This window comes from Mesoplodon bidens, assembly GCF_964165515.1.
Source record: "Mesoplodon bidens genome assembly, chromosome: 5".
NCBI classification, from domain to species: domain Eukaryota; kingdom Metazoa; phylum Chordata; class Mammalia; order Artiodactyla; family Ziphiidae; genus Mesoplodon; species Mesoplodon bidens.
Window position 1 is genome coordinate 16,309,434 of NC_138161.1, and position 27,752 is coordinate 16,337,185.

Consider the following 27,752-nt stretch of genomic DNA (forward strand, 5'->3'; position numbering starts at 1 on the left):
TTTCTTTAAAAAGCAAGTTTCATTTCAAGGTTACCTTTGTTTCAGACCAAAATGGTATCAGAGACACATTTTCTAACTTCTGAATTAATCTTACAGAAAAGAATAAACATGGACCTTGTAAAGAATCCTATAGAGACAAGAGCCTTGTAAGTCAAACACATAACAGAAGTTGAATGATTTCTGAACTTTGTTCAAGATCTTATATTTATTGGTAAAAAGAAAAGTTATGTTTTTGGTTTATAGATTATGCATTTTAAATTCTTAGAGTCAAAGCAATACTGAATTAATGCCTAACCTCTAACATGTTATCAAATTTAAAATACACATTAAAAGTCAATGTCATCGATTTATCAACCAAATAAATACACACCTTTCCTTTTCTTCAAAGGTTTTGTTTTTGACTCTGACGGAACTTCTTGTTGAGAAATACAACTCATTAATTTATTGAATTCCAACTAACGTCTCCCTTTGGCTTTCCCAGCACATAAAGACTATAAAAGCACCCTTTACACATGACAACTATCCTACTGACCCACCCTAAAGACATTTTCGAATCCCTATCCTTACTGTAATCAAGTACTTTTTTTCATGTGCTGATCCATCCACAGTCTATTAGGCTATTACTTTTAGGACCAACTACAAAAAGTTCACAGTCAATAGCCAAAGACCAAAGCTTACAAAAATAGGGGACCCTTCACTTGAATATTAATACCAAATGGGCATACTGTGAATTTATTAATATTTAATTCAATCAATCATTGGCTATATTAAAATGGATGTTTCATTATGAAACATGTAATTTCCCTTAAATAGGTCTGCTAATTCCACCCAGACCATGAAGACTGGGAAACACTGCTTGTCTACTGCTTCCAAAAAGTGACATCCCAATAAAAAAAAAAAAAAAAATCTGTCCCACTCTACCACATTCTTAACTCTCCATACTACTAAACAGGAATGTGTGATGGAAGCGTGGGGGTAACCTCTCTCTCTACAAAAGACAACAAGGTCCATAGTATCACCAAAAAACCAGGGTCTAAGTTCTAAGTAAACTTCTTAATGTAATAAGTATCTTGAGCATCAAACTCTTTTACTTCTGGAAAAGGGCCAGCCAGCTTGTAATTCTAATTAGCTAATAAGTAGCATATGTTCTGCTTATTTTCATCTGAGACAAACATCTGCGGCAGGACAGAAATTTATAACATGTCTCTTATAATTTGCAACTGGAGTTTGCCTGTATAAATCACTAGAACCGAGAGCTGTATGAAGGACGGAGCAGAATTCAAGGAAGCTGAAACACAAATTAAATCATTCTGATTTAAAAAAAAAAAATTTACTGTGTCTTCCCTGGAGATATTCTAGAAGAGGAAAGAGACCGAGTTCAGCCTGGCGCACATCTGGGTAATGAGACCCCTGTCGGGCTGTCTGCTCTACCTGCCCAGATGTGAGCTCCTGGCAGCCACGTTTTCTGTTTCTGCTGTTTGTCCCTGCTCTCTAGTCACAGAAGAGGACACCCGGACCCGAAACAGGCCAACAGGCTAACTCCTTGGGAATTTAGAACTGACTAGAACTGTAGGCTCTGCCTGGACTGGTCTCTGGAGGAGAGGGAAACTATTCCTGAGCTGTGCTGTAGCCACTCTTCCCATACACACTTGGTGGCACACACAGCCAGAGAAGGTTCTCTGGGTTCCTGGCAGTTTTCTACTACCTTGTTCTACACTATTTAGGAGGCCTGGCTCCATTCTTTGGCTTCTAACTGAGACACATATAAATTCTTACAACAAATTCAGTAATTCATGTTTCATATGGTTTCTGTTTCTTGCAACCAAAGAGTCCAAATTAATACAATAGGTAAATAGGGTACTGACCACTCTGGTTTCTTATTTCATAAGGACTGCAGGAAAATCAAATATTCCCTTTTCTTGGAAATTATCCAAGAGTTATTCCACTGACCATATGAAAGGAACCTTTCCATAATGAGAGAGGCACTATAAGGGTGAGGTCCAAACCCAGAATTTACAGTTTAGGCAGAGACATTAGGAAAGGAGCAATTAAGGGAGAGAAAACTGAAAATTGATAAATAATAGTATAGCAATAAGAAGAAGAAGAAAAAGGTAATATTTATTGAGTGCTTACTATGTCCAGGCACTCTTCCAAGTGCTTAGATGTATTAATTCATTTAATCTTCAAAAATACCCACTCTATAAAGAATTAGTATTATCCCATCGTAAAGAGGAGAAACCTGAGGGACAGAGAAACTGAACGGCCTGCCCAGAGTTACAAAGTGCCACAGACAGGCACAGAATTCCACACTTTTAACCACTGTATCTCCCACTGCTCTCTGTTGAAGCAAAGGCAGAGGGAGCAGGAAGTCCAAAGAAAGTCGCAAGACCTCTTCATCCTAGATATCTGAAATTCAGTAAAAACATCAACTGTCCAGCAATCCAACGTCTGACTGCAATCAAAAAATATAAATAAGACCTGAGTCATGAAATAGACTAGTTCTAAAGGGTAATAGTTACTCTCCAACATATTTGCATAGTACATGTCTAAAAAAAGTTACTGATGAAACAAACTCAATCGATACAAAGGGGTTTTTTGTTTTGTTTTCATTTTTGTTTGTTTTTAGGAGGAAGAAAACCATATAAATTCTACTGGCAGCTAAAAATCATCACTAGCTGAGGGGGAAGACAAAACTAAAAGAAGCAGATTGAGTAGTACCAGTGCAAGTTCATTCAATGTTGATTTCAAATAGCACTATACAACCCAACAGTCTAGAAAGCATCTCTGTATTATAGTACAGAATAAAAACTAAAGCTAAAATGCTGTACTCTGTCTAAAGGCAGGTAAGTGTTTAATCCAAAGTTGGATAATAAGAAAGGACACTAGTGCTTACAGGTATGGATGGATACACACCCTAAGAGCACTGGGTAAATGTTACTGAATTTGTCACTTTTCTTCTTTGGTCTTAACAACTCTAATCATTCAGCAATATCATATAGGTTTTTTAATATCTCTCATGCCTCTATGTGTAAAACATATGGTTTCCTTTTCATCTCCTTATACAGTTTGCTTCATCTTTTTATATAGTTAAACATCTTCATCTTTTTGCCTAAAGTATATCACAATACTATATAAATAACAAATTTTTATTTTTCCACTTTTCTGAAGGCATATAAAGGCAGTGTCTTTTTTCTAAATTGTTGCTGTTTACTTACTATTCATAGCTAGGAACATTCATGTTTAAAGATTTGCTACAATCGCAATTTTAAACTTTTACCAATAATTAACAAAGACCCAAAACCGAACATTCAATGAATGTTTTTACTACTTCTAGGCACTTTTTCCCTGATGTCTCTAACCTTATTTTTAGCTTTAGCTGGCCTGCACTATTAGTTATCTTTTTTCATACAATGTTTCCTTCTATCAACCACTAGAGTACAGAAAAGCATGGGTGGAAATTAATCTACTTTTTGGGTTAATTTGTGTTTTGATGCTGGAAGAGAAAATAAGATTCAATAAAGTAAGCATTCTTCTCACTTAGGATCTCATTAGATCTTAAAATTTTCTATTTATACCAGCATGTGAATTCTCTCCCTTAGATGAAAGATCCAAGTTGGCTGGTTTGTTTTGGTATCAACCAAAACAAGTTACTAGTTATTAAAACTAACAACTGGAACATCAGTTTTTATAGACACCAAACACAGCACAAAGAGATTAAAGTGCTTTATTAATATCTTTAACCCTTACTCAACCACCAAGAATTAGGTAGATGGTAAAATTTATCCTTAATCTATAAATCATTTTTTTAAAAGCACACAGAAATAGTCCTCAACTTACATATGGTTGTATATCATGCTAAATATGCAGAACACTTACTCAAGTAAAATAGTCTATGAAAACCCTCATTGTTTTTTATTTCCTAAGCTTTCTGAAAATGTCATATAATTTTCTTAAAATGATAATTGGTAAATTTTAAAATTAATGTATAATTGAGCATTATATCTGACTTAGGAATTGAAATAGCTATTTCCTGTCTGAAAAAAAAAAAAGAAAGAATGAATTGTTGGAATTAGAATAAGAAGAAACTTGCATACTTACCAGCTTCTCAATTTCTGACTCAAGATTCTGTATACAATCAAGTTTTCTCTTGCGACAGCGCTGTGCAGCAATTCTGTTTTTACTTCTTCTCCGAATATCATGGATGCAATCCAGTTGTTCTGGAGTCAACTTGTGCATTTTCAACAAGGATTGAAAATCATTTCGAGAGAGCGAAATTATTCGTTGTGCATTAAATGGTAGTTTTACCTAGAAGGTGAAATAAACGTTAGTAGTTGCTGTATTTTGTAGTTTCTACTTAAATCTAGGAAGAGAAAGAGATGCACCTATGTTTTCCAGGGAATTTCATTTAGACGTTAAAAAAAAAAAAAACCCTATTTCCAATTTCTATACAATCCTTTATAATAAAGACTGATAACTTAATTGATATTCCGATTCTATTTTAGAGAGGGTTCAGAAGACAAATTGAGAAGCAGATTTTTTTCAGCAAATCAAACATTATCAACACAAATATTAATGTATTTAAGATGAAAAAACAGAATTTAAATTATTTTACTAGGGGGCATGTTAATACCCATAGATATCTTTAAGGCTCTTTTTAAAGTATTTTTAATGTATTTTTACCCAAATCAAAAAAAAATCTATTTTATTCTTTGATTTATATTACTGTGTAGCACTGATTTAATACTGGTATATTAACACTAGTAATTTCTAAAGCATTTCAGAAAATTTATTTTTCTGTCAGGAAAATGGCAGTTTCACATAACTCATTTCACTTGCCAATGTAGGAATGGTTAGAAAAACCCTATGAATATTTTAAAGTCATTTTCAACATACTTAAATTTGAAAAAAATAAGAAGATAATTTAAAAACATAACAAAACTGTGGGACAATTTAATTGTATTAATTATCAAAAACACAAATGAAACAATGGTCAGCTTCTGTGGTAACTTAGTCTTTCAAGCTGACAGAAATTATTTACATAAAATACTCTAAAATTTCTTAAATGTTTTATTTTTAACATTCTTTTCACAGTTCCAAACACTGGATTTATAAATATCATATAAAAATCTATAGATGTAACTCATTCATACATATTACTTCTTAAATTAAACCACCAATCACCTCCTTCCACAGCCAAGGGAAAAAAAAACCTCTTTCATTGTTTCAAACTATGTCATCCAACAGCTATCAAACCAAAGAACATGATAAAGAACTAACATGCCCTTATTATTACTGGAACTATAGTAATGTTTTACAAAAAAGCATCTCTCAAATACAAACATTTGTATTTGATCAAGCTTAGTATGATTAATACCATACCATCTACATGTAATTCATGTTAAATTATTAAGACAGTCTTTAAATTAATAGATGAAATAACTAAGGGAAAATAAGAAAAAAAATTCATAGCTCTGAGAAAACAGTGTAAGGAAAACTCTGTGGGGGGAGTGATAAATTGGAAGACTGGGATTGACACATACACACTACTATATAAAAAATAGATAACTAATAAGGACCTATTGTATAGCACAGGGAACTCTACTCAATACTCTGTAATGACCTATATGGGAAAAGAATATAAAAAAGAGTGGATATATGTATATGTATAACTGATTCACTTTGCTGTACACCTGAAACTAACACAACATTGTAAATCCACTATACTACAATAAAAATTAATTTAAAAATTATTAACTAGTTATGTACTCAAATAAAAAAGAGGGGTGATCAAAAAAAAAAAAAAGAAAGAAAACTCTGGACCAGAAGCCACATTCTTACAACCAGCCACTGCTAATCATTGCCAAGTGACTAGTCCCAAGTCTAGACATCCATGTGGCAGTGAATAAGACTGAATATATGCTGTATTTAACCAGAAGTTATCACATAATGTTATAGAATCATTTTTCTTTTTCCTCTCGGGACCTGGCATTTGATTTAAACAGTTAAACAGCCAATGTGTGAATCCATAACCTGGTTAACAAAATAAATATACCTACTTGAAATAAATGAACAGAGAAGTCCTTCAAACTTCATCACGCACTCCTGGTATTTATCACATGGTTGTATAATTAACTGTGTATGGGCTTCCTCCTCCCTCTCTGAGCCAGCTCACATCCCCAGTGATGCAACAGGAGCTGACACATTAATCCCAATTAACGGTGGTAAAACAATGACTTAACAACACACTCATTTTCCGCTCACCTCACATTCTTGTTCTCTGGCTGAACAGGGTTCACTGTCTCCTTCCGTATCCGTCTCGGAGTCGTCCCCCAAGCTAATCACACAAGCGTAGGGACAAGGTTCCTGCTGGGGCTCTGAAACATAGTCATCGTTTCCAATTTCCAAGTTGCTAGAACAGCCTTCGGTACTCAGAGTACTTATGAAAGGGCAATTGACAGAACTCAACGTTGTGAAAGTCCTCTGACCCGGTTCTGGGCTCTCACTAATCCTGATACCTAACCAGGGACACTCAGACCGTTTCTGGGAGTAGACCTGTTCTGAGCCATCTTTGGCCACAGCAGGTGATAACTGCACTTGGCAAGGAGAGTCCGTGCTGCAAATGTCACTCCAGAAGCCTTTTGCTAGGTGTTCTGCCACTTCTCGTTCCACGCTGCTCAGATCACTCGAGGTGAGGCTACTATCTTCCCTGGGGCCAGAGTCAGATTTCAAATCTTGACTCTCACTGAAAGTTTTCTCTTCTCGAACATCTGAACCTGACAAAGGCTTTTCTGTTAACACTGTCGTGTTTTGCATACCAGCAAAATTCAAGTCACCATACTGGTCATACGTGTGTAAAAGAGACAGAGAATAGAGCCCATGGGGATCTGTAGAAGTGGGGGGAAAAGGAGTCGCTTCTGTTTTTCCTGATGGGCACTGAGAAGCAGGATCCTTCTTCTTGGCTTCTTCATGTTCCATCGCTAATTTTCCTTCTTCACATTTTAAAATCACCTGCAAATCTGCACAGTCCTGGATTCCTGCTAGACACTCATTTTCGGATGTCTCATTTGGCTGAACAGAAGAAGTGTGAATGTCTTTGACACTGGATTCCACAGTACGGACTCTGTCAGTTCCAAACGCTTTCTGGAATTTTCGGTATTTGGGGCATAAAGATGGCAGAGCCAGAGCAGCATCCTTTGCTAAGCACATGGATTCACATGTTTGACTGGCACTGTCTTGTAGAGGAGGAGATACTTTTGCACTGCCTTGATACCTACGGAGTTTACAGTGAGGAGTCTGAACATTTTTATTTTCCAAAAATTCCTCCACCTCATCAATTTCTAAATCCCTCTGGTCCAAAAGTGAAAATCTAAAATCTGGTTTCTGACAGGATGATGAGAAGCACTTTTTTCTTGGGCATTCTTGCTGGTCTGCAGTGGAGTCCAAAAACTTGTATTTGAGAAACTGAAAGCAGGATTCCTCAATATCAGGTACACCTAAAAATTCCACACACTTGTACACTTCATCCACATTGTCCTTACTTAGTATCAGTTTAGCAGTGTAGGCAAACTGAATTAAAGGTTCAAATCCTTTAACTGTCACCTGTTAATATACAAAATAAAAACAAATGCATCACATGAAAGCTGTCTATAAGTACAAGAGAAGTAGAGGGTGGCAAGATGAGTAACCTCTTTGCGATATTTACAAAACGGGTATTTTAATTTGGTAAGAAAAAATATTCTTCTAGGAACTATAAAGCTAAGGGAATCTAGAAAAGCATGCTTCTCACATCTTGTTCATTGGGACCACACTTTTCACTTTATAGACTCCACTCTTAAAGACCCATGGAGTATGATTTACTCATATGAGGTAAAGATATAAACATTACCACAATTTTCCACATTAGCTGAAAGAAATCATCTATGGAATAAAGCAACATGGATACAGTTTGCAACACATAGTCAAGTGCCAGGTGTCTGTTGCCATCCCAGCCCCATATGGTCACTATATTCCAAACAACTATAAACTACAACTGCTATAAACTACAAAAGTGAAAATTTTAAGGATGGCAAACAATATATCCAAGGCACTTAAAGTAGTCCTGGTCCATGGTGAATGCACAGTAAATGGTAATTATTATCTTTATTTCATGCCAAAAATTTCTAATAAAACTTTTAAAGATTCAGATTCAAAAAATGATCTAAGTGAAGGTCTAAAACTCATGCCCAGTACTGTTTTAGCAAAGATCCACGGACTCTAGGTAATAAAACTTTTCAGCAGAAACTTGCACATTTACACTGAACCTGCCTCTGCAAAGTGAGGGGCAAATGAAACCTTCTGTAGTGCAGGGAAAGCCTCATTCTGGGCTCAAAATACAAAATTAATATTAAAACACTGAATTCCCATAAGAGTGATCAATATATAATTTTTTGTGATCTTCTTAAAATACGGCTAAACTGGGAGTACTTAATTAGCTTTTACATGGCTAAAATAAAAAGTAGCAACACCAAATACTGATGAAGATGTGGAGAAATTGGATCACTCATGTATTGCTGGTGGGAATGTAAAATGGTGCAGCCACTTTGAAAACCAGTTGGGTAGTTTTTTATAAAACTAAACATGCAACCACCCTATGTCCCAGCAACTGCACTCCTGTTCTTTTATGCCAGAAAAATGAAAACTCATGTTTGTACAAGTGCTCACAGCAACTTTATTTGTAACAGCCAAAACTGGAATCAGCCTGATTTCCTTCAATAGGTGTATAGCTAAATAAAAACTGGTATACCCACCCTATGGGATACAATAAAAAGGAACACACTACTGATGCATACAACTCTGATAAGTCTCAAAGGAATTGTGCTAAGCGGAAAAAGGTCAATCCCAAAAGGTCACATACTATTATGATTCCATTTATATAACATTTCTGAAGTGACAAGACTTTAGAAAAGGACAGATCAGTGGTTGCCAGGGATTAGGAATGGAGCAAGGGGGTCAGGGAGAGCAGACAGAGGGCAGGAAGGAAGTGGGTGTGATTATAAGAGGGCAACACAAGGGATCCTTGGGTGGGTGCTGAAACTGTTCAGACTGTGGTGGTGGATACATGGACCCACTCAGAAAATGAAACTGTATAGAACTTCATACACACACACAATTTAGTACAAGTAAAACCAGGGAAGTCTGAATAAGATGGGTGAACTGTATTACTGTCAGAATCCTGACAGTCATGATATTGTACTATAATGTTGCAAAATGTTACTATCAGAAGAAACTGGACAAAGTGCAACAAGGGATGTCTCTGCATTATGTCTTACTGCTACATGTGAATTTATAATTATCTCAATAAATATTTCAATTAAAAAAATTTTAAATAAGTTAAAATAATCAAAAGAGGCTTTTAAGACAGTGAGTTACACAATGACCTTTTCAATCTGTCAATATGATGAAACACTTCAAATATTTGAAAATTTGATTTACATTAAAATTAGAATGAATGAATGCATATACACACACATGCATGCATATATACCTTTCCTTCCATGCACATGAATCAAATTTTTCTCTACTTGGAAAGTCATATTAAGTAATTTGAAACTACAGACCATAATAAGGATAGCTCCATTATGATACATGTTGCTACTTTTTAAAAAAACAATGGCTAACCTATAGTTAGCCCTTCCTGTCGTTGTCCTGGTTATCATATTATCTGCTCTGACCTCTGCCACAGAACTGACAACCTTTTGATTCCCCAAAATGTAGCTACAATTTCATGTATGTACGCACGGCCAGCGATAAGGTAAACTGTAGACTTAGTGTCATCACAGAGCAGCCCACACACACCTGTCGTACACAGAGAAGTTCTACATACTTTGTCCAAATTCCTTTTAACAACTTCTAATGTGTGTCCCAATGCCACAAGGCTCAGCATTCTTCTAGCTGTAGTTACTAATGAAATCAAGCAAGCTGTTACAAGAGTCAGTGTATACCCAGCACTCCTGCCCAGAGAGAGGTCTCTTGGAGGCAGGACGGTAACAAGGACTTAAATATCTAGGTGCGTGAGCTCCACAACAGGCTGGTGGGCGAAAGGTGTGTAAGAACAAGGCTCTATAAGTATGACACAAAATCACCTTTCTTCTACCAACGCATAGCCACAATCTCAAGAAGAAAGGGAGAGAAAGAACACTTCTGGAGTACCTAACAGCCACATGTAGACAAAATGAGGAGGCTGGAATGCATAATCTTTTAGGTTTCCTCCAAATTCTAAAATCCCTAGCTAACAGCTGCTTGAAAAACTAATAGATCTGACAACTCTGACTCATAGTGAAAACAATAAAACTAAGCATCACGGGGAGGCTGTCACCTGCAACTCACTCCCAACCCATATCCATGAGGGTGGGTCCTCGAGAAATGGATGTTTTAGAGAACCCTAATCCCTGTCAGTTTCCCATCCAGGAAAAGGTCCAAAGGGAGAGAAGAGCACACGGTATGGCCTCTCCCAGCATGGCCTCTCTGAATGTCTGTAATCCACTGGCTGGGTCGTTTCATTAAAAATAACAATGGGTTGGGAATTCCCTGGCAGTCCAGTGGTTAGGGCTCTGTGCTCTGCCGAGGGCCTGGGTTCTTTCCCTGGTAGGGGAACTAACATCCCACAAGCAGCACAGCACAGCCAAACAAACAAACAAATAAATAAAATTACAGGGGGTCAAGTTATTCAACTGCTCAACAAATATTCACGCACATCCAAAGTTAATCATTTTACGTGTAAAACGTCATCATTTCTATGAAGAAAGTTAAAGCAATGTGCTGTTGCACAAGCCGGGAACTGCTCCTCGGCCTGAGGACAGGGATACTGGGTCTTCTTCTAACTTTATAAACCAGGAGAGATTTAATTAAGTTAAACTGAAATCAGGACGACCTCTCCTACCTCTTCCGGCAGAGTGATGCGCAGCTCGGCGTCGGCCTGGCCCACGAGCCTGGAGTGGAAGTAGGTGCTGCAGGCAGCCAGCACGGCGCGGTGGGCGCGGAAGGGCTGGCCCTCCACCAGCACCGTGACGTCACACAGCACGTCCTTCCGGCGCTGCTCATCCAGGCTGCGCAGCACGTGGCCGCTGTGCACCGACGACTCGTAGGCGAACACCGCGTTCTCACCCAGCGACATTCTGCGTCACAGGTGGTGTCGGGAGGGTCCGAGAGAGCATGCTTCTGACGGTCATTAATCCTGCCAAGACACAGACCAGGTGTCACTCACAGAAAACCTTGGTAAAGAGGTTTGTTAAAGTGACACTAGCAAATAACGATTAAAATACTCATCACTAAAACCCAACTGAAAACAACAGCCTCTCGAGAGCCTGGAAGCATTTATTCACTTTACCTCATTCAAAATTGGTTCTTGATAAGCAGTTTTTCTAACTAATTTTAGGAAAAATGTTCTTAGGGTGAGGGAGGGAAGACCTTTTTGAAGCAAGGATTTCAGGGCTCTCTGAAAATGAGACATTTTGTGCGGAGAAAAGAGCACACAGGGCGGCCAAGAAATTTCTGGGTGGCATCCCAATCCTGTTGCTTTAAGATATTAATGGGCGTGTGTACAGATCACCAGAGGTCACACTTTGGGCTTCAGAACAAGGGACACGTAATACAAAAGGTAAAGTCCCTCCAACATGAAGAAGAAAAGGAATTCCCTTGATTGAAAGCCTCAAATCTGTCAGGCCAGATCTTAGTAATGAGTCTTTTTCAAATAACAAGTCTTACTTGACACGACAAAATGTAGGCAACAAATAGGACTACTCCACCATCAAGAACATGGTTTACCACACACAGAAACTCTTGGTTTTCTCAAAATGCTAAAACCTAAGAGAAAGTTATCAAAAATGTATATTTTTAAAAATACATACTAACATACGGTAGCCTCCAAACTTTTTTTGATCCATACATACTACTGGCAAAAAAAAAAAAAAAGGCAGCCCCAATATATATGTTTGTCCATATATTTCAGTCATGTACCAACCATTCTTATATATTACATATGTTATAAAACACACAGAGGCTGAATGTAAGAGGTTGAAAGAGAAGCTCTAATATTTTCTTCCGGCCCCCAATGGCCAGCAGTGAGCACCCCGAGGTGTGTGTGCACACCCCACCATGGCAACCACAGTGGAGGCTGAAAAGCTCCTCACAGGGGTCATCCCTGTGTCGTTCACTTTTGCTCTTCTGACACCTTATTCACGGCCTGAAACGTGAAGGTCCACAAATGTTCAGTGACTGAATAAATGTTACTGTTTTCAGTTGCTATACTCCAAACAAAAATGAAAGGAGAAGTAAGAACTACTAAAGTTCAGACAGACCAGGCCCAAATCATGGGTGAATTCCATCTCAAAGACAGGGTGTCTTAGTAACAAACACATGAAGTGCATCCATGAATTCTAGTTCACTTATGTGTTTATTTTTAATGTGCTCATTATAGATGAAATGTTAAGTTCCTCAAAAATAGTCGACTACAGTAAAATCTCTCACTATGTGGTTAAACTCTACTGAAGGTCAAGGAATCACAATCTATCATTTGCTGATTCAGCACACCACATGAAACCATAGCAACTCCAAAATCATGCCCTAGGACTAACTCGACTTTGGGTTGTGCCCACAGGAGAGGGCAGTAAATTCCCTTTAGCAATGGGTCTTAATATTTCATCTATCAACACAAGGAATTAGTGTTAGGGGTAGTGGGCAGGAACCATCATTCAAAGAAATTATGTATCTTGTGTGTGTGGCAGACCACTGCCCTCCACTTTATCTGAAACTGTATACCCTCCCCAGGCAAGCCAGATTCAACAGCTGACCACATGCCTTGCTATGTCCCTGCACAAGTAAGTCCCCAGCCTCCTTATTCTTTCCTATCCTCTGCCTTGCAAACCCTTAAAACTATACAAATCTTACCCTCCTACTCTGTTGGTGGTAATGTAAATTGGTGAAGCCACTATGGAAAACAGTGGGGAAATTCCTCAGAAAATTAAGAATAGAAGTAACATATAATCCAACCATTCCACTTCTGGGTATTTATCCGAAGAATATGAAAACACTAATTGGAAAACATATACACACTCCCATGTTCAATGCAGCATTATTTACAATAGCCAACATATGGAAACAACATAAATGTCCATGAATGGATAAAGATGTGGTATATATATACAATGGAATACTACTCGGTCATAAAAAAATGAAATCTTGCCATTTGCAACAATACAAATGGACCTTGAGGGTATAATGTTAAGTGTAAATAGTCAGATGTAGAAAGATAAATACTGTATGATCCCACTCATATATGGAGTCTAAAAGAAAACAAACAAAAACAAAATTTGTATATACAGAGAATAGCCTGCTGGTTACCAGAAGGGAACAGGGTTAGGGGTGAGCAAAATAGATGAAAGTGGTCAGCTGTATGGCTGGTGATGGATGGTAACTAGAGATTTGGCGGTAAGCACTTTGTAATGTACACAGATGTGGAATTATAATGGTAAACACCTGAAGGTTATATAATGTTTATATACCAAGTTTACCTCAATTAAAAAAAAACTATATTGAAAGACACTGAGGAACACCTAAATAAATAGAGAGATATGTTCACATAAAACAAAGACCAATTCCTATACCTTCACCCTAGAGCTGCTGTTAGGCCACATGTGTTTGTGTGGCCCACTGCCACCAGTTTGCTCACGACTCGCCTCAAATTCAAGAGAGAGAACTTACTCTTGGGTCAACCCCCCTGTTGTGCCATTTTCTGTGACGGGTTCCCTCATAAGTTCATGGTCGCTTGCAGATTTGGGCCATATGCCAACACCAAGTCCCATCAGCTGCAGCTGAGAATCAGGCAGTTAACAGCCACCCGGGAAGACCCCTCTAAGAAGGGTCAGTCTCCCTTAAAGTGGACTGATCTTGCTCCCACCAGAAACCTGGGACTCATCGCTGACACCTCCCACACTCGGCCCCAGTGTCCAATCTCTTACTGAGACCTGGTGCCTCGACCTCTTACAGCTGAGACCCATTTGTCTCCTTCTACACCGCCACGACTCCAGTCCAAGCCGTCACACTGGCTCTTGCCTAGACAAACACTGTTTATCCTCTTGCAATGTCTTACAAGCTCACACATGTACAAATACAGTTATATAAAATGAAAAGTGGCACAAAGTTTCACATATCAATATTTTACCCTTACTAGTTCAAAGTAGTCTAATTTCTACTCTATTCTATTTAAAAAAATTGCAGTTGTGATCCACTCAAATTTCAAGAACCAATAATGGACCATGATCTCATCTCATACATTGAAAAAACAAGCCCACTGGCTAACAGAACAGGGTCTAGAATCATACGCTGTCTGGGTTCAAATCCCAGCTCTGCCACTTACTCACTATACGGCCTGGGACAACCTGCTTAACCTTGCTGGGTTGGGTCTTGTTTTCCTCACCTGTAAAACAAGGATAACAGCAGCACTTCACTGGGTTGTTGTGAGGTTTACATGAAGAAAATGAGGGTAAAGGGTTGAACACAGTGGCCCAAAGCAACCAAATTATAAATATTAGCTATTAATTATGATGATAATACAAATAACAAAAGCCTCAGCCCCCTCAAGCCCCTCTTGATCCTCTCCAATTTATTCCCCTATATCAATGTCTCCCTTGCTGAAAACCCCCCGTCTTCCAAATTTCTTATGATCAATTCTAAATCCTTAGCATGCCCTCCAGACCTGCCTGGTAGGGTTTTCTATTAATCCAGCCTTGCCTCAAAAGCCTTTGTCTCCCTCTCTCACTATTCTCCAGCCTGACCTTCCTTCCTTCTCACCCAAAGGCACCAAGCTCCTTCTAACCTCAGGACCTTTGCACATGCTCTCCCCACTCCCTAGACTTCTACTCTTCAGCTGACTAACTCCTCACCTTTAGGTCTCAGCGTAAATGTCAAAACCTTGCCTGACTTGTTCTCTGCCATAACTCAAGCATATAACAGAGTACCTGGCCCAATGAAGGTACCTGCTTCTGAACAAATGACTTTGCATTTTTAGTATAAACCCAGAACCCCAATCACCTACATCTTCTTCCAAACACAGTGCAGTCAGCTATTCCAATACATAAGGGAATAATGCCACTGAGCCAAGTACTCAGAGAAGATTCCTTGGATAGGTTTTCCAGAGTCAGGAGGAGCAAAAGGGAGGTCCAGCTCTGGGAGCAACAGGCCAAAGGAGAACAAAGGTTGGCAACTATAAACACAGCCAATATAACTACCCGAACTTGGCCTCATTAGCATGGAGCACTACAAAAAGTTGTTCTGAAATTCCATTTTCCTAATTCTGAAAGCCATCTAAGTGGTCAATAATCCAATTTTACCAAATAACAATAACTAAGTAATGACTAAACCAGGTAAGAATGGCATACATCCTTCTAACGTCTGTCACCTTCTAACATTTTTCAAAACTAAACAGTAAGATATAATACCCCCCCAGAGCCTGCCAGACCTAAAATTCTGTTAATTTCTTAACACCAAATTCAGATTCTTATGTCACACGTGAATTTTTCTATATTCTTGGAAATAGAATCTATTGTTACAGTTCAAAATAAGGTTCACTGACCTGAGCAAATTGCTGATTCATTCAGTAATGCTGATAAAGGATGAACAGGCATTTTAAAGCTTCCTGCATCTCAATTTGGAAATAACTTCTACTCTCTGCTCAATATACACAATATAAATTCAAGTTTTAATAGTTACTTCTTAATGTTTTTGCTTTCAAAATCATTTTTTTAAAAGAAATAAGATGATGTTGCTTTATCACATTTCAATAACTTTAAAGATAATGTACTTAAAAAAAAACTTTTAAAATCCTGAGGTGAATATTGGATCATGGAGCCAGATCTACAACGTTTCATAACAGAAATTCAGAATAAAGATGAAGTTCCACATATACAGAAGAGCTGGACGTTTATTCTCCTCAAGTCTCACAGGACTTCTTGTTTTTTAATTCTCAGTGTAGCAGGGCACAGGGAGTAACCTAACACCAAGGATTCATATAAAAAAGACTATCATCCGAACATCCTTCATCTTCACTGAACAATGACAAATGTTCTTTCTCCAAGTGCCTACCTGTGCCACATAATAAACTAGGTCCCATGAAAACACTAACAAAAGACAGTCCCTACGTTCAAGACGAACACAACCTGGAGATGTTCAAAATGAAAATGGTACTTTGGGGAGAAAGAGATGACAATGATCACTATAAACAACTTCCACAGGAATGTGGGCATTCCTAAAGGTATTTGCAGTAAGACTTCAAATAAAAACTACTTTTTGGTCAATTCTCATTTAACCATAATATTCAATTAATGAGAACGACTATTTTCAAAATAGTTGTTAGCCAAGGGGGTGCGTGTGTATGGCTGGGCATGAGAGACTGGTGACCCTGGACATCAGAAATGGCACAACAGGCAAATGTCTTGGCCTTTATATAACGGCAGTGCCCTTCATCTGCAGCCTGGGTGAGTTCCTCCCATCTCTCCTTCTCCTTCTTTCTTGTGGCCATTTGGAATTTCTGCCTTTTTCTCCTTACTGCTTCTGCCTGCCACCACCCATCATCCTGTCAATTACTTTTGCCTCACTCAATTTCAGGGCAGGGTCTTTGGAAAACAGGCAAATTCTTCCTACCACGCCATCCTTCTTGGCTCCCTCTTTAGCTTCAAAATCTGCTAAGCCAGTACCTGTTACAATATACCCAAGATACCAAGAGTTTAACTGTTCTTAAATTAGGTGAGTCTTATCTTCTATTTTTCGAGTGGATGGCAAAGACCAAACAGTATCATGTGTTTACACCTTCAGTCCTTTATCTTTTCTTTAAAGGCCTTTAAAAAACATTTTTTTTAAATTTAAGGTGGAGATGCTCATAGGAAAGAATCTTCTTAAAGATAAGGGCTCTTCTTGTTATTATCCCCAATTTTGAAAGAACCTTAACATCAAAAATTCTATGGGAGTTGAAATCACAGACAATAACTTAAATCTGCATTCTTCCAATGTTCTAAGACCTGACTTACCAGCCAGAAAGAGCCAGTAGGAATAAATCAGAACCAAGATTTGCTATTTTCTTTAATCATCTGCAGATCCTAAATATCACGCTTGTTTAAACACTGTATCTGATAATCACATTTTCTAAATCCACTTCTCTCAGCCTTATGAAAAAAAATCTTAAATATGACTGGATAAGGTACATGGATGCATATACCAAAAAAAGCTAAAGAAAAACAGAAAACATAAGTTTGAATTAAGGTAAGTAGCACAGGTGCTTATAGCATCACCAAAAACGATGACATGGTGTTTTAAGGACTTCTACAGTGACATATGGGAAAACAACCTGACAATCTATGTTAAAATTATGTAACAAAAGATGCTATAGCTTTTTAAAAATGGAGGTGGTGTGGTGAGGGAATCACTACAATTTTTGCAGCTCATGGCTATTACAGCAAATGTGAGGTTCCATAGAGAGAAAGTTGGATTTTTTTCCATTTACTTTTCCTATTATTGAAAATTATATATTTAATCATGGATCTTGTTATACTTACTTGGTCTAATTCCATATGTGAAATTATGAAGCTAAAATTATACTTAGAAGGGAGAAGTTTGAATGGTTACAGAAGTTTACAGTTGTTTATGGACTCACCTGGTAACAGATCAGAAACAAAAGGTTTTTTTACTTCCCAAATCAAAAAATTCAAATTTGTTAACTTCTGGGTAATAAGTTTAAAATAGCTTGGAAGGGAATAAAGGAAGAAAAAAGGAACACAGGAAATCCAAGTACCAGAACTAAAACAAGAGTAACAGATTCTTCTGTTATACCTTCTTACTACAAAAAATGTAAGAAACAATGAAGTCTTATTTGTTTAACAGATTTGGCAGCTATGTGATCTTAATAGGACTGTTACACTTCAATGCAATATGACTATGTTATGAAAACATGAACTAGCAACTAGAATTGGCTTATACCAGTACAGCTTATTTACTGAATTATATATTTTCTAACATGCACTTGTCAGTCACTATTTTATTTATCCACTTAAGAGCTATGATTTTCCTTGAATGAACTGCACTGTTTAAAGCAGAGCATTTAATGAGTTTTGACACTTGTATATGTGAATGAAACCACCACCACAATCAAGATAAATTTCTATCACTTCTCAAAATTCCACATGCCTCTTTGAGGTCTCTCCTTCCCTGTTCCCCTGGCTCCAGGTAACCAATGATTTGCTTTATGTCACAGTCGATCAGCGTGCATTTTCTATGATTTTTATATAAATGGAATCACACATTATGTACTTTGGCTTCGGGTTTCTTTCACTCGGCTTAATGTCGATCAGGTTGCAGACATTAGATGTTTGTTTGTTTTTTTATTGCTGAATACTATTCCATTATACGTATGTACCACCATTTGTTTATCCATTTAATGGTAGATGGACTTTTTATTGTAATAAAGATGAACAACTACATTGTTTCCAGTTTGGGATTATTGTAATAAAGCTTCAGTGAACATCTGCGTGGACATTACTTCATTTCTCTTGGGTAACTAAATACCTAGAAGTGGAGAAGCTGAGTGACATGGTGGGTTTCTGTTTAACTTCTGAGAAACTGCTGAACACTTTCCAAAGTAACTGTATCGTTTTCATTGCTACCAGCAGTGTATGGCAACTCCAGCTGCTCCACATTCTCACCAAACTTGGTATTGTCTGTCTTTTTAATCTTAGCTAACCTAATAAATATACAGTGGTATAGAGCTGTGGTTTTAGTTTGCATTTCTTGATGGCTAATGATGTTCGGCATCCCTACAAATGCTTATTGGCCATTTGTATATCTTCTTTTGTGAAATGTCTGTTCAATTCTTCTGCCATTTTTAACTGAGCTGTCTACTTCTTTAATTGTAACAGCCAGTAGAATTTTGATTAGAATTGCAGTGAATCTACACAGCAATTTTAGGAGAACTGACATCTAACAAACTGAGTCTTCTGATGCATGAACATGGCATATCTCCCCATTTATTTAGGTCTTCTTTAATTTCTCTCAGCATTATTCTGATGTTTTTTAGTAAAGAGGGCTTGCATATCTTTTGTTAAATTTATTCCTAAGTATTTTACGGTATTTTGTAGATACTATAAACGGATTTGTTTGTTAAACTTCATTTTCTGGTTTTCTGCTGCTACTATGTAAACATAAAATAGTTTTTTTTTAATATTAACCTTAAATTCTCTGCAACCTTACTCAATTCTTATTAGTTCTGACAGTTTCTTTGTAGATTCCTTAGGATTTCTATGTACACAATCATGTCATCTGCAAATAGAGACAGTTTTACTTCTTTCCCCTCTTTACACTTACTTCTTTTTTCCCCTTATTGCAACGACTGAATAGTGAGAGTGGTGAGAAAGGGCATCCTTGCCTTCCTGTAAGGAAATTTTTCAATGTTTCACCATGAAATATGATGTTAACTGTAGGTTTTCTAATCTGAGCAACTGATGGGCAGAAACGGGGGTGTACTAGTTACTATCCCAGTTAACTTAGGACTCCTATAAGAAACTCAAAGGGGAAAAAAAAAAAAAAAGCAGAGTGAAAACTTCCAACAATTCCCCTGAAGAGTAAAATTCCCCAACTCACTCAGCACCCGCATTCCCACACCACTTTCAAAGTATTCACCCCAGACATCTATAAGATCCCATAACAAGGGGCTAGAGATAAGACAAAGATTAATCATCAGAGAGCACACCTAAGACTGACTCTCTCAGAACCTCACAAACATGGCAGCTGGCTGCTCTAGAGAACTCCAGAGGTCGACAGCACAGAATATTTTATAGCTTGATGGCAACCCTGCCAGTTGGGCAAATTACTTTACATCTCTCTGACAATTCCCTTTTTTGGGGGGGTGGGGAGAAGTAAGGGACAAGAATAGTACTTTTTGTTCAGAGGATCAAATGAAATAATATACATAATGTCCTTAAGACAGTGCCTGACACACACAAGTGCTCTGTAATTGTTAACTATTACTTGAATTTGATGTTAGAAATGTTTCTGGAAACACAAAAGATCCCAAATAGCCAAAGAAATCTTGAGAAAGAAAAACAGAGGTGCAGGAATCAGGCTCCCTGACTTCAAACTATACTACAAAGCTACAGTAATCAATACAGTATGGTACTGGCACAAGAACAGAAATATAGATCAATGGAAGAGGATAGAAACCCAGAAACAAACCCACACACCTATGGTCAATTACTCTATGACAAAGGAGACAAAAATATACAATGGAGAAAAGACAGCCTCTTCAATAAGTGGTGCTGGGAAAATTGGACAGCTATATGTAAAAGAATGAAATTAGAACATTCTCTTACACCACACACAAAAATAAACTCAAAATGGATTAAAGACTTAAGTGTAAGAACAGATACTATAAAACTAGAGGAAAACACAGGCAGAACACGCTTAGATATAAATTGCAGCAATATCTTTTTGGATCCATCTCCTAGAGTAATGGAAATAAAAACAAAAACAAACAGGACCTAATGAAACTTAAAAGCTTTTGCACAGCAAATGAAACCATAAATAAAACAAAACAAAATGACAACCTACAGAATGGGAGGAAATATTTGCAAATGATGCAACCAATGAGGGATTAATCTCCAAAACATACAAATAGTTCATACAGCTCAATATCAAAAAAACTAATAACCCAATCAAAAACTGGGCAGAAGATCTAAACAGACATTTCTCCAAAGACATACAGATGGCCAAAAGGCACATGAAAAGATGCTCAACATCGCTAATAATTAGGGAAATGCAAATCAGAATTATAATGAGGTATCACCTCACACCGGTCAGAATGGCCATCATCAAAAACTCTACAAATAATAAATGCTGGAGAGTGTAGAGAAAAAGGAACCCTCCTTCACTGTGGGTGAGAATGTGAATTGGTATAGCCATTATGGAGAACAGTATGGAGGTTCCTTAAAAAACTAAAAGTAGAACTACCATATGATCCTGCAATCCCACTCCTGGGCATATATCCAGAGAAAACCACAATTTGAAAAGATAAATACACCCCAACGCTCACGGCAGCACTATCTACAATAGCCAAGACATGGAAGCAACCTAAATGGCCATCGACAGAGGAATGGATAAAGAAGATGTGATACACAGACACACACACACACACACACACACACACACACACCATGGAGTATTATTCAGCCATAAAAAAAGAATGAAATAATGCCATTTGCAGCAACAAGGATGAACCTAGAGATTATCATACTAAGTGAAGCAAGCCAGAGAGACGACAGACAAACATTATATGATATCACTTATATGCGGAATCTAAAAAAAAGAAAAGATACAAATGAATTTATATACAAAACAGAAACAGACCCACAGACATAGAAAACAAACTTATGGTTACCAAAGGGGAAAGTTGGGGGGGGGAGGGATAAATTAGGAGTTTGGGATTAATAGTGTGTATCTACACACTATTATATAAAACAGATAACCGACAAGGACCTACTGTATAGCACAGGGAACTATACTCAATATTCTCTAATAACCTATACAGAAAAAGAATCTGAAAAAGAATAGATACATAGATATAGATGTATAACTGAATCACTGTGCTGTACACCTAAAACTAACACAACATTGTAAATCAACTATACTTCAATTAAAAAAAAAAAAAAGAAAGAAATGTTTTTGAGTGGCACAGGGTGACGGTGAAACCATAAAGAAAAAAAGTGTAATAGCATGTTACTTAGCTTTCCAGTGCCCAATATTGACATAGATATAATAACATGAACACTGTTAACTGGTTTTCAACTTTCAGAATAATGGAAGACTTAATTATGGTTATTAAACGAAATGTAATTATTAACCTTAGTAAAATAAAACGTGTACCCTTGAGACTTAAGGAGGGAGCCCCTGCCCTACTTATGTCACAAAGCCCTTCGTAAAGGATAAAGTGCTAAACACCAAATATACAGAATTATGAAATGCAAAAGAAAATCAATTTTAGGTATTTTAGTCCAGCTGAGAGATGGACTCAGACAGAACTGAAAGGAAAGGTAGTATTTCTATATAACTTATAACGTACAAAGTTATATGTGCAAAGTCAAAAGATACTGCCTTAGATTAATGAGACTGAATTTTAAAAAAGGTGGAGGGGGGATTGTAGAGGTGACCAAGAACAGAAGTGGAATGATTACAAATACAGCTGATGGGATGGCAGAAGCAAACAAAATCAACATCTATGGTAAAAGAAAGTAAACAGATAACATCTTAGGTTCATAAATAAAATGAGGTATAAATGTCTTAGAGACACAGAGGTCTGTGTCTCTAAAAAATTAAATAGCAGAAATGGGTAAAGATGAATATTATCTTTGAAAGCAGAATTAGGTGTGCAACAGATGAAGGTGCTTTATGATAAATTTATTGTTTTTAAATCAAAAATATGTAATACTTTGTAAAAACATAAACTTAAAAGACGTTTAAATAGACAGTAAACAAAAAATAGTGAAACTCAGTTAAGTCTAAACTGTTGATAACTTGGCTGTAAGTCTTAATGCAACTTTACAAAGATTCTTCAAATAGAAAAGGAATTTGATAAAGAGAAAAATCAATCTTTAACCAAAATCTTAGATTATTTTAACAAAACTAGGCGATAGGAAGGGTAGAAAAATATTGTAAGATTTCTTCTTGTTTGGGAACAATGTTATACATACTGTTTAACATTTCATATTGACAAAGATATCAATTCAGATAGAATCTTTAAAAATGTAAGGGTATCTTTTAGGGAAACAAGCTGTTAAAACTTCCAAACTGGAACGCTGGTTCTCCAGAATCTAATGAAATCTACTGTATTTCCACCAAGAAAACCACTCACATAATAAAATTTTGCAGCTACTTTCGATAGAACTAATGACTTAAACCATGAGCTGATTTTTTTTAAATTAATTTTTATTGGAGTATAGTTGCTTTACAATGTTGTGTTACTTTCTGCTGACAGCAAGGTGAATCAGCTATATATATATATATATATATATATATATATATATACACATGTATCCCCTCTTTCTTGGATTTCCTTCCCATTTAGGTCACCGCAGAGCACTGAGTAGAGTTCCCTGTGCTATACAGCAGGTTCTCATTAGTTAGTTTTTTGTTTGTTTGTTTGTTGTTTTGGGTTTTTTTGTGGTACACGGGCCTCTCACTGTTGTGGCCTCTCCCGTTGCGGAGCACAGGCTCCGGACATGCAGGCTCAGCGGCCATGGCTCAACGGGCCCAGCCGCTTCGCGGCATGTGGGATCTTCCCGGACCAGGGCACGAACCCGTGTTCCCTGCATCGGCAGGCGGACTCTCAACTACCGCGCCACCAGGGAAGCCCTAGTTAGTTATTTTATACATAGTTTTTATAGTGTATATATGTCAATCCCAATCCCTTCCACCCCCCTTTTCCCCCCAGGAGCTGATTCTTTAAGGAAACCAATAAAATTGAGAAACTTCTGCAAAGTCTCACCAAGCAAAATATGAGAAAAAAATGAATACACTACATTCCCATTGGCATACAAAAATACTGTAATGGCTCTTTTCTTAAAATAAAATTTCTTGACCCTCCCCACATCCTTCTAACTACAGTAAAATTCACTGCTCTTCTTTATAGTAGCACTCCCCAAAAAAGCTGTTTATATTCACACCATCTCCACTTCCCTCTCTCCTAATTTCATTTGAGCCCACTAAAATCAGACCTTTTCCCCTCAACTCCATGGGAATTACCTTGTGAGGATCTGCAGCCTTCACATTGCCAAATGGCAAATTTTAGGTCTTCTTAGATAGCATCTCAGCAACATTCAACAGGGTGATCATTCCCTCCCTGAAATCCTTTCTTCACTTGGCCTCTGATTTACCACCTCACCAGCAGCCCCTTGTCAATTCGGTGGATCCTCCAAACCTCTAAATGCTGGAGAGCCAGGGCTTGGTCCTCAGATCTCGCCTCCTCTTTGTAACACTCCCTACGAGAACTCATCCAGACTCACAGCGTGGACACGATCACTCATGGACTTACTGTACACTCTCATATTTATATTTGGTCTAATCTCGACTATTATCTTGAACTTCATACTCATGTATCCAACTGCATACTCAAATTACTACTTGTATGTCTAACAGGCATTTCACATTTAACATGTCCAGAAACCTTGGTTCCTCCACCTCTAGTTAGGATATGTATCAAAATGTTAACGATGGTTACATCTAGGTAATTTTTGTTTGCTGTTTCTGCATTCAAATTCTTAACCATAAACACATATTACTTTATAATCGGAAAAATGTTCAAAGAGACAACAAACCATAAACAAAAAAATATGCCTTCGGAAAAAATGCAATTCACATTTATTTCAGCTGTCTTGAAGGTTCCCAAAGGATGTCAATTACTTTTTTCCCCCTTGATAATGGATACTTCCTCCACTCATCAGGATATTGGTTTGTCACTATCTAGAAAATTCATGAGCAACTCTAAAACACAGGAGCCTCCACTGATATCACAGTAACACAAAAGAATAAATTAAATTTTATAGAAATTTAAAATAAAAAGATGCTTTGATGTGGAAAAAGAGAGCACTGTTACAGGAAAATAAGGAGAAAAAACCCATCAAGTCGGGTCTAGCTCCGTGAACACGGGCAAATGTGTACCCTTGAGACTTAAGGAGGGAGCCCCTGCCCTACTTATGTCACACAGCCCTTCGAAAAGGATAAAGTGCTAAACACCAAATATACAGAATTATGAAATGCAAAAGAAAATCAATTTAAGGTATTTAAAAACAACCAGCAGGATGATATTGGAAAGAACGGGAAGTACTGGGATATAATTAAGGTTCTGCAGACATTACCAACGGTGTGATCTGTAATATACCTGACCTCACCCTTTAGGTTCCCCATAAGGAAAACAACATCAACACTTACTCTAAGGACTGAATGGCTGGGTGCATTTAATAGCACAGTGCCTGGCATGAGATCATTAACATTTTATTATTATTATTGCCATCTTTATCCAAAATATGACCAAAAGAATACTGCATTTTCAAAGGTTCTACAAACCCAAGAGTTAAACTACAAAATACAGAGATTCCTGAACCTTTAAGAATGAAATGTCAGTAAGCCTAATAAAGATCTCAACAAGATAAAAAGAAAATATTAAAATTATACAAGTCTGCTCAAGAAAACTGATAATTTCACAGACCCAAAGAATTACCAACTGAAAGAGCACATTCACCCAATACAACCCACTTCCACACTTTGGTTACAAATGAGGAAACTGAAGCCCTTAGAGGGTCAGTCACTTAGAGGTTAAAAAGTTCTTCTGCCCCAGGTCCAAATATTACATTTCAATTCATATGACATGGCCTGAATAGCAAGGTTGTTTTGAGGGTGGGGGTAAAAGTGAGGAGGATAAAAAAAACAAGACAGGGAAATGTCTCAAGTATTCAGTGTGTGTGATGAGAACAATGTTAGACAAACAGATTAAAAGGGGATTTATGGAATGGAAATTTTTCCTTATTACTCAATATTTAGTTTATTAATTTCTGATTAATACTTCTTGGATTACATAATCTCATATATCGTTAAAAAGAATCTGACACCAAACTATGCTGAACTTAAAGTTTGTAGTTATACCCAACTACATATGGAAAATTAAACGAAGGACTCAGAGCTGGAGATATTTCACCAAAAGTCACTTTCCATATAGAATAATAAGTGTTCATGTCCCACATTCATAATGAAATATTCATACGTTATTTTGTTTTCAAACTGTAAAAATTATAACCGTGATTCACATTATTTACTTCTGATTGCCTAGAGGAAGTGAAAGCCCTAAAACTAGATGTAGGTCAGAATGACCCTCTGTAGGTCTAAGACTTGACAAATATAGCATATGCAAAGTAACTGAAAAAAACAAGCAAACCACCAAAAAGGTGCCCTTCAAATTCCCAACCATTCCTTAAACACCTTCTCACCCCAACTCATAATAAATTTGAGTCAAAAAAAAAGGATTAGAGGAAAAAATGTTAATTAAATAAGGCAGCAGTTACAGTAGAGCAATTAGAATGTGAATCACAGATATGAAACTTTTTAATTTTAGTACAGGTACTAAATTGAAACGCTTTATTTAAAGATAACCTAATCCACTAATCCCTGGTAGGCACTATAGCGCTAGGTATCTCAATATACATAGCTAAAACTAAAATTTTAAAATCTACTTCTTGTTATTGATGTTAACTTGGAAGTCAAAATTACCATCTCTAAAATGGAGATTAACAAGCTGTAGACTTTCTCAGATAGCTACTTTCCAATACACAGTCACAAGATTTAGTCAAATAAGTAATAATTTGAAGCCCGTAAAAAAAAAAAAAAAAAAGCTGAAATATTTCTCAGTTCAAATATTATTTGAGGAACAACTGAGTAGGTAAATACTATTGTTTTCCTACCTGAGATGAAAATTATTTTGGCAGTATTGTCTTTCTAAATTCTATCCAAAAAAGTAACACCATTTCAGAAGCCTACCCTAACTATCTATCATAGCTATTCGTTATTCTCAAATAGAAAAAAACTATTAGTAATCATTTTCTGTTTTATGAATTTACAACACTAAGAATTTACGTATTTACATTATTTGCTTGCCTTTCCCATCCATACAAAGCACCAAAACTTAGGATTGAGAAGAAGGAACAAGAATGAAACACAAGTCCTTTGAACATATCAAAGTGCAGTAAACAGTTTAGGAGTGCTACAGGAACACTGTATAAAATTAAAGTGGAATTATTCTTGAAGTCTGAAAGGAATGGCAAATAAACTAACCACAGGACAGCTTTCCCTCCTAGAAGAAGAATGAGTGTGTAAAGAGGGAGTGATATTCCTGTTTGTATCCCAGATTCAAGAATGTGGGTTCCAAAGAATGCTGGCCTATCCAGGCAATGAATCAACCATTCCATTCAAACCAGACTAGCCTCACCACTCACTGAGAGCACAGACATCACAGATGGGCATGCCCTACAGAGTAAGAGAGACAGTGGTCCTCTTGGTATAGACACAATCAGAAGCTACAAGGTATTATTATATATTCTTCTTTCCCTGAAAGTATTAGGAGAATAACAGAGAACCTTAGAACTATTTAGAGCAGCAGTCCCCAACCTTTTTGGCACCAGGGACTGGTCTCATGGAAGACAATTTTTCCACGGATGTCAGGGGGGATGGTTCAGGCGGTAATGCGCACGATGGGACGCAGCAGATGAAGCTTCGCTCACTTGCTCACTGCTCACCTCCTGCTGTGCAGCGCAGCTCCTAACAGGGCCCAGTACCAGTCTGTGGCCCGGGGGTTGGGGACCCCTGGTTTACAGTACTGAAAGAAATGTATTCCTACTACATGTAACTTTTTGGATAGAACGGGCAAATTTTCAATTTTAAAATCATTTTAAAATAAAACATTTATTTGATCTGACTGTAAAAATAATACTTGATCATAGTAGCATATGTAAGAGGGAAAAAATCACCAAAAACTCCAAATCCAAAGACAACCACATTTTCTTTTTCTACTCAGAAGTATGTGTGTGTAGTGTTGATATAAGTAGCAGGCAAGGATGACATTGTTGGCCATCCAGTTCCATTCGCCCCCCTCATTTTCTAACCACATCCTGATTGTGCCCACAAATCTACTCTCTACC

General features: G+C 37.2%; 1 protein-coding gene across 2 annotated transcripts in view; it reads right to left on the bottom strand.

The window, feature by feature from the left end:
• Nucleotides 1-27,752, bottom strand: part of BACH1 (BTB domain and CNC homolog 1) — a 46,736-nt gene that overhangs the window by 10,974 nt on the left and 8,010 nt on the right. The window contains exons 1-4 of one of the 2 annotated variants that reach the window (XM_081235503.1): nucleotides 14,393-14,449; nucleotides 10,919-11,212; nucleotides 6,262-7,599; nucleotides 4,099-4,305 (exon numbers count right to left, since the gene is read on the bottom strand). In XM_081235503.1, the coding sequence (XP_081091629.1) occupies nucleotides 4,099-4,305; nucleotides 6,262-7,599; nucleotides 10,919-11,152 (1,779 nt within the window). In that variant the 5' untranslated portion in view covers nucleotides 11,153-11,212; nucleotides 14,393-14,449. Of the gene's footprint in view, nucleotides 1-4,098; nucleotides 4,306-6,261; nucleotides 7,600-10,918; nucleotides 11,213-14,392; nucleotides 14,450-27,752 lie in introns of those variants that run through there. The other variant, XM_081235502.1, reaches the window with a different exon arrangement.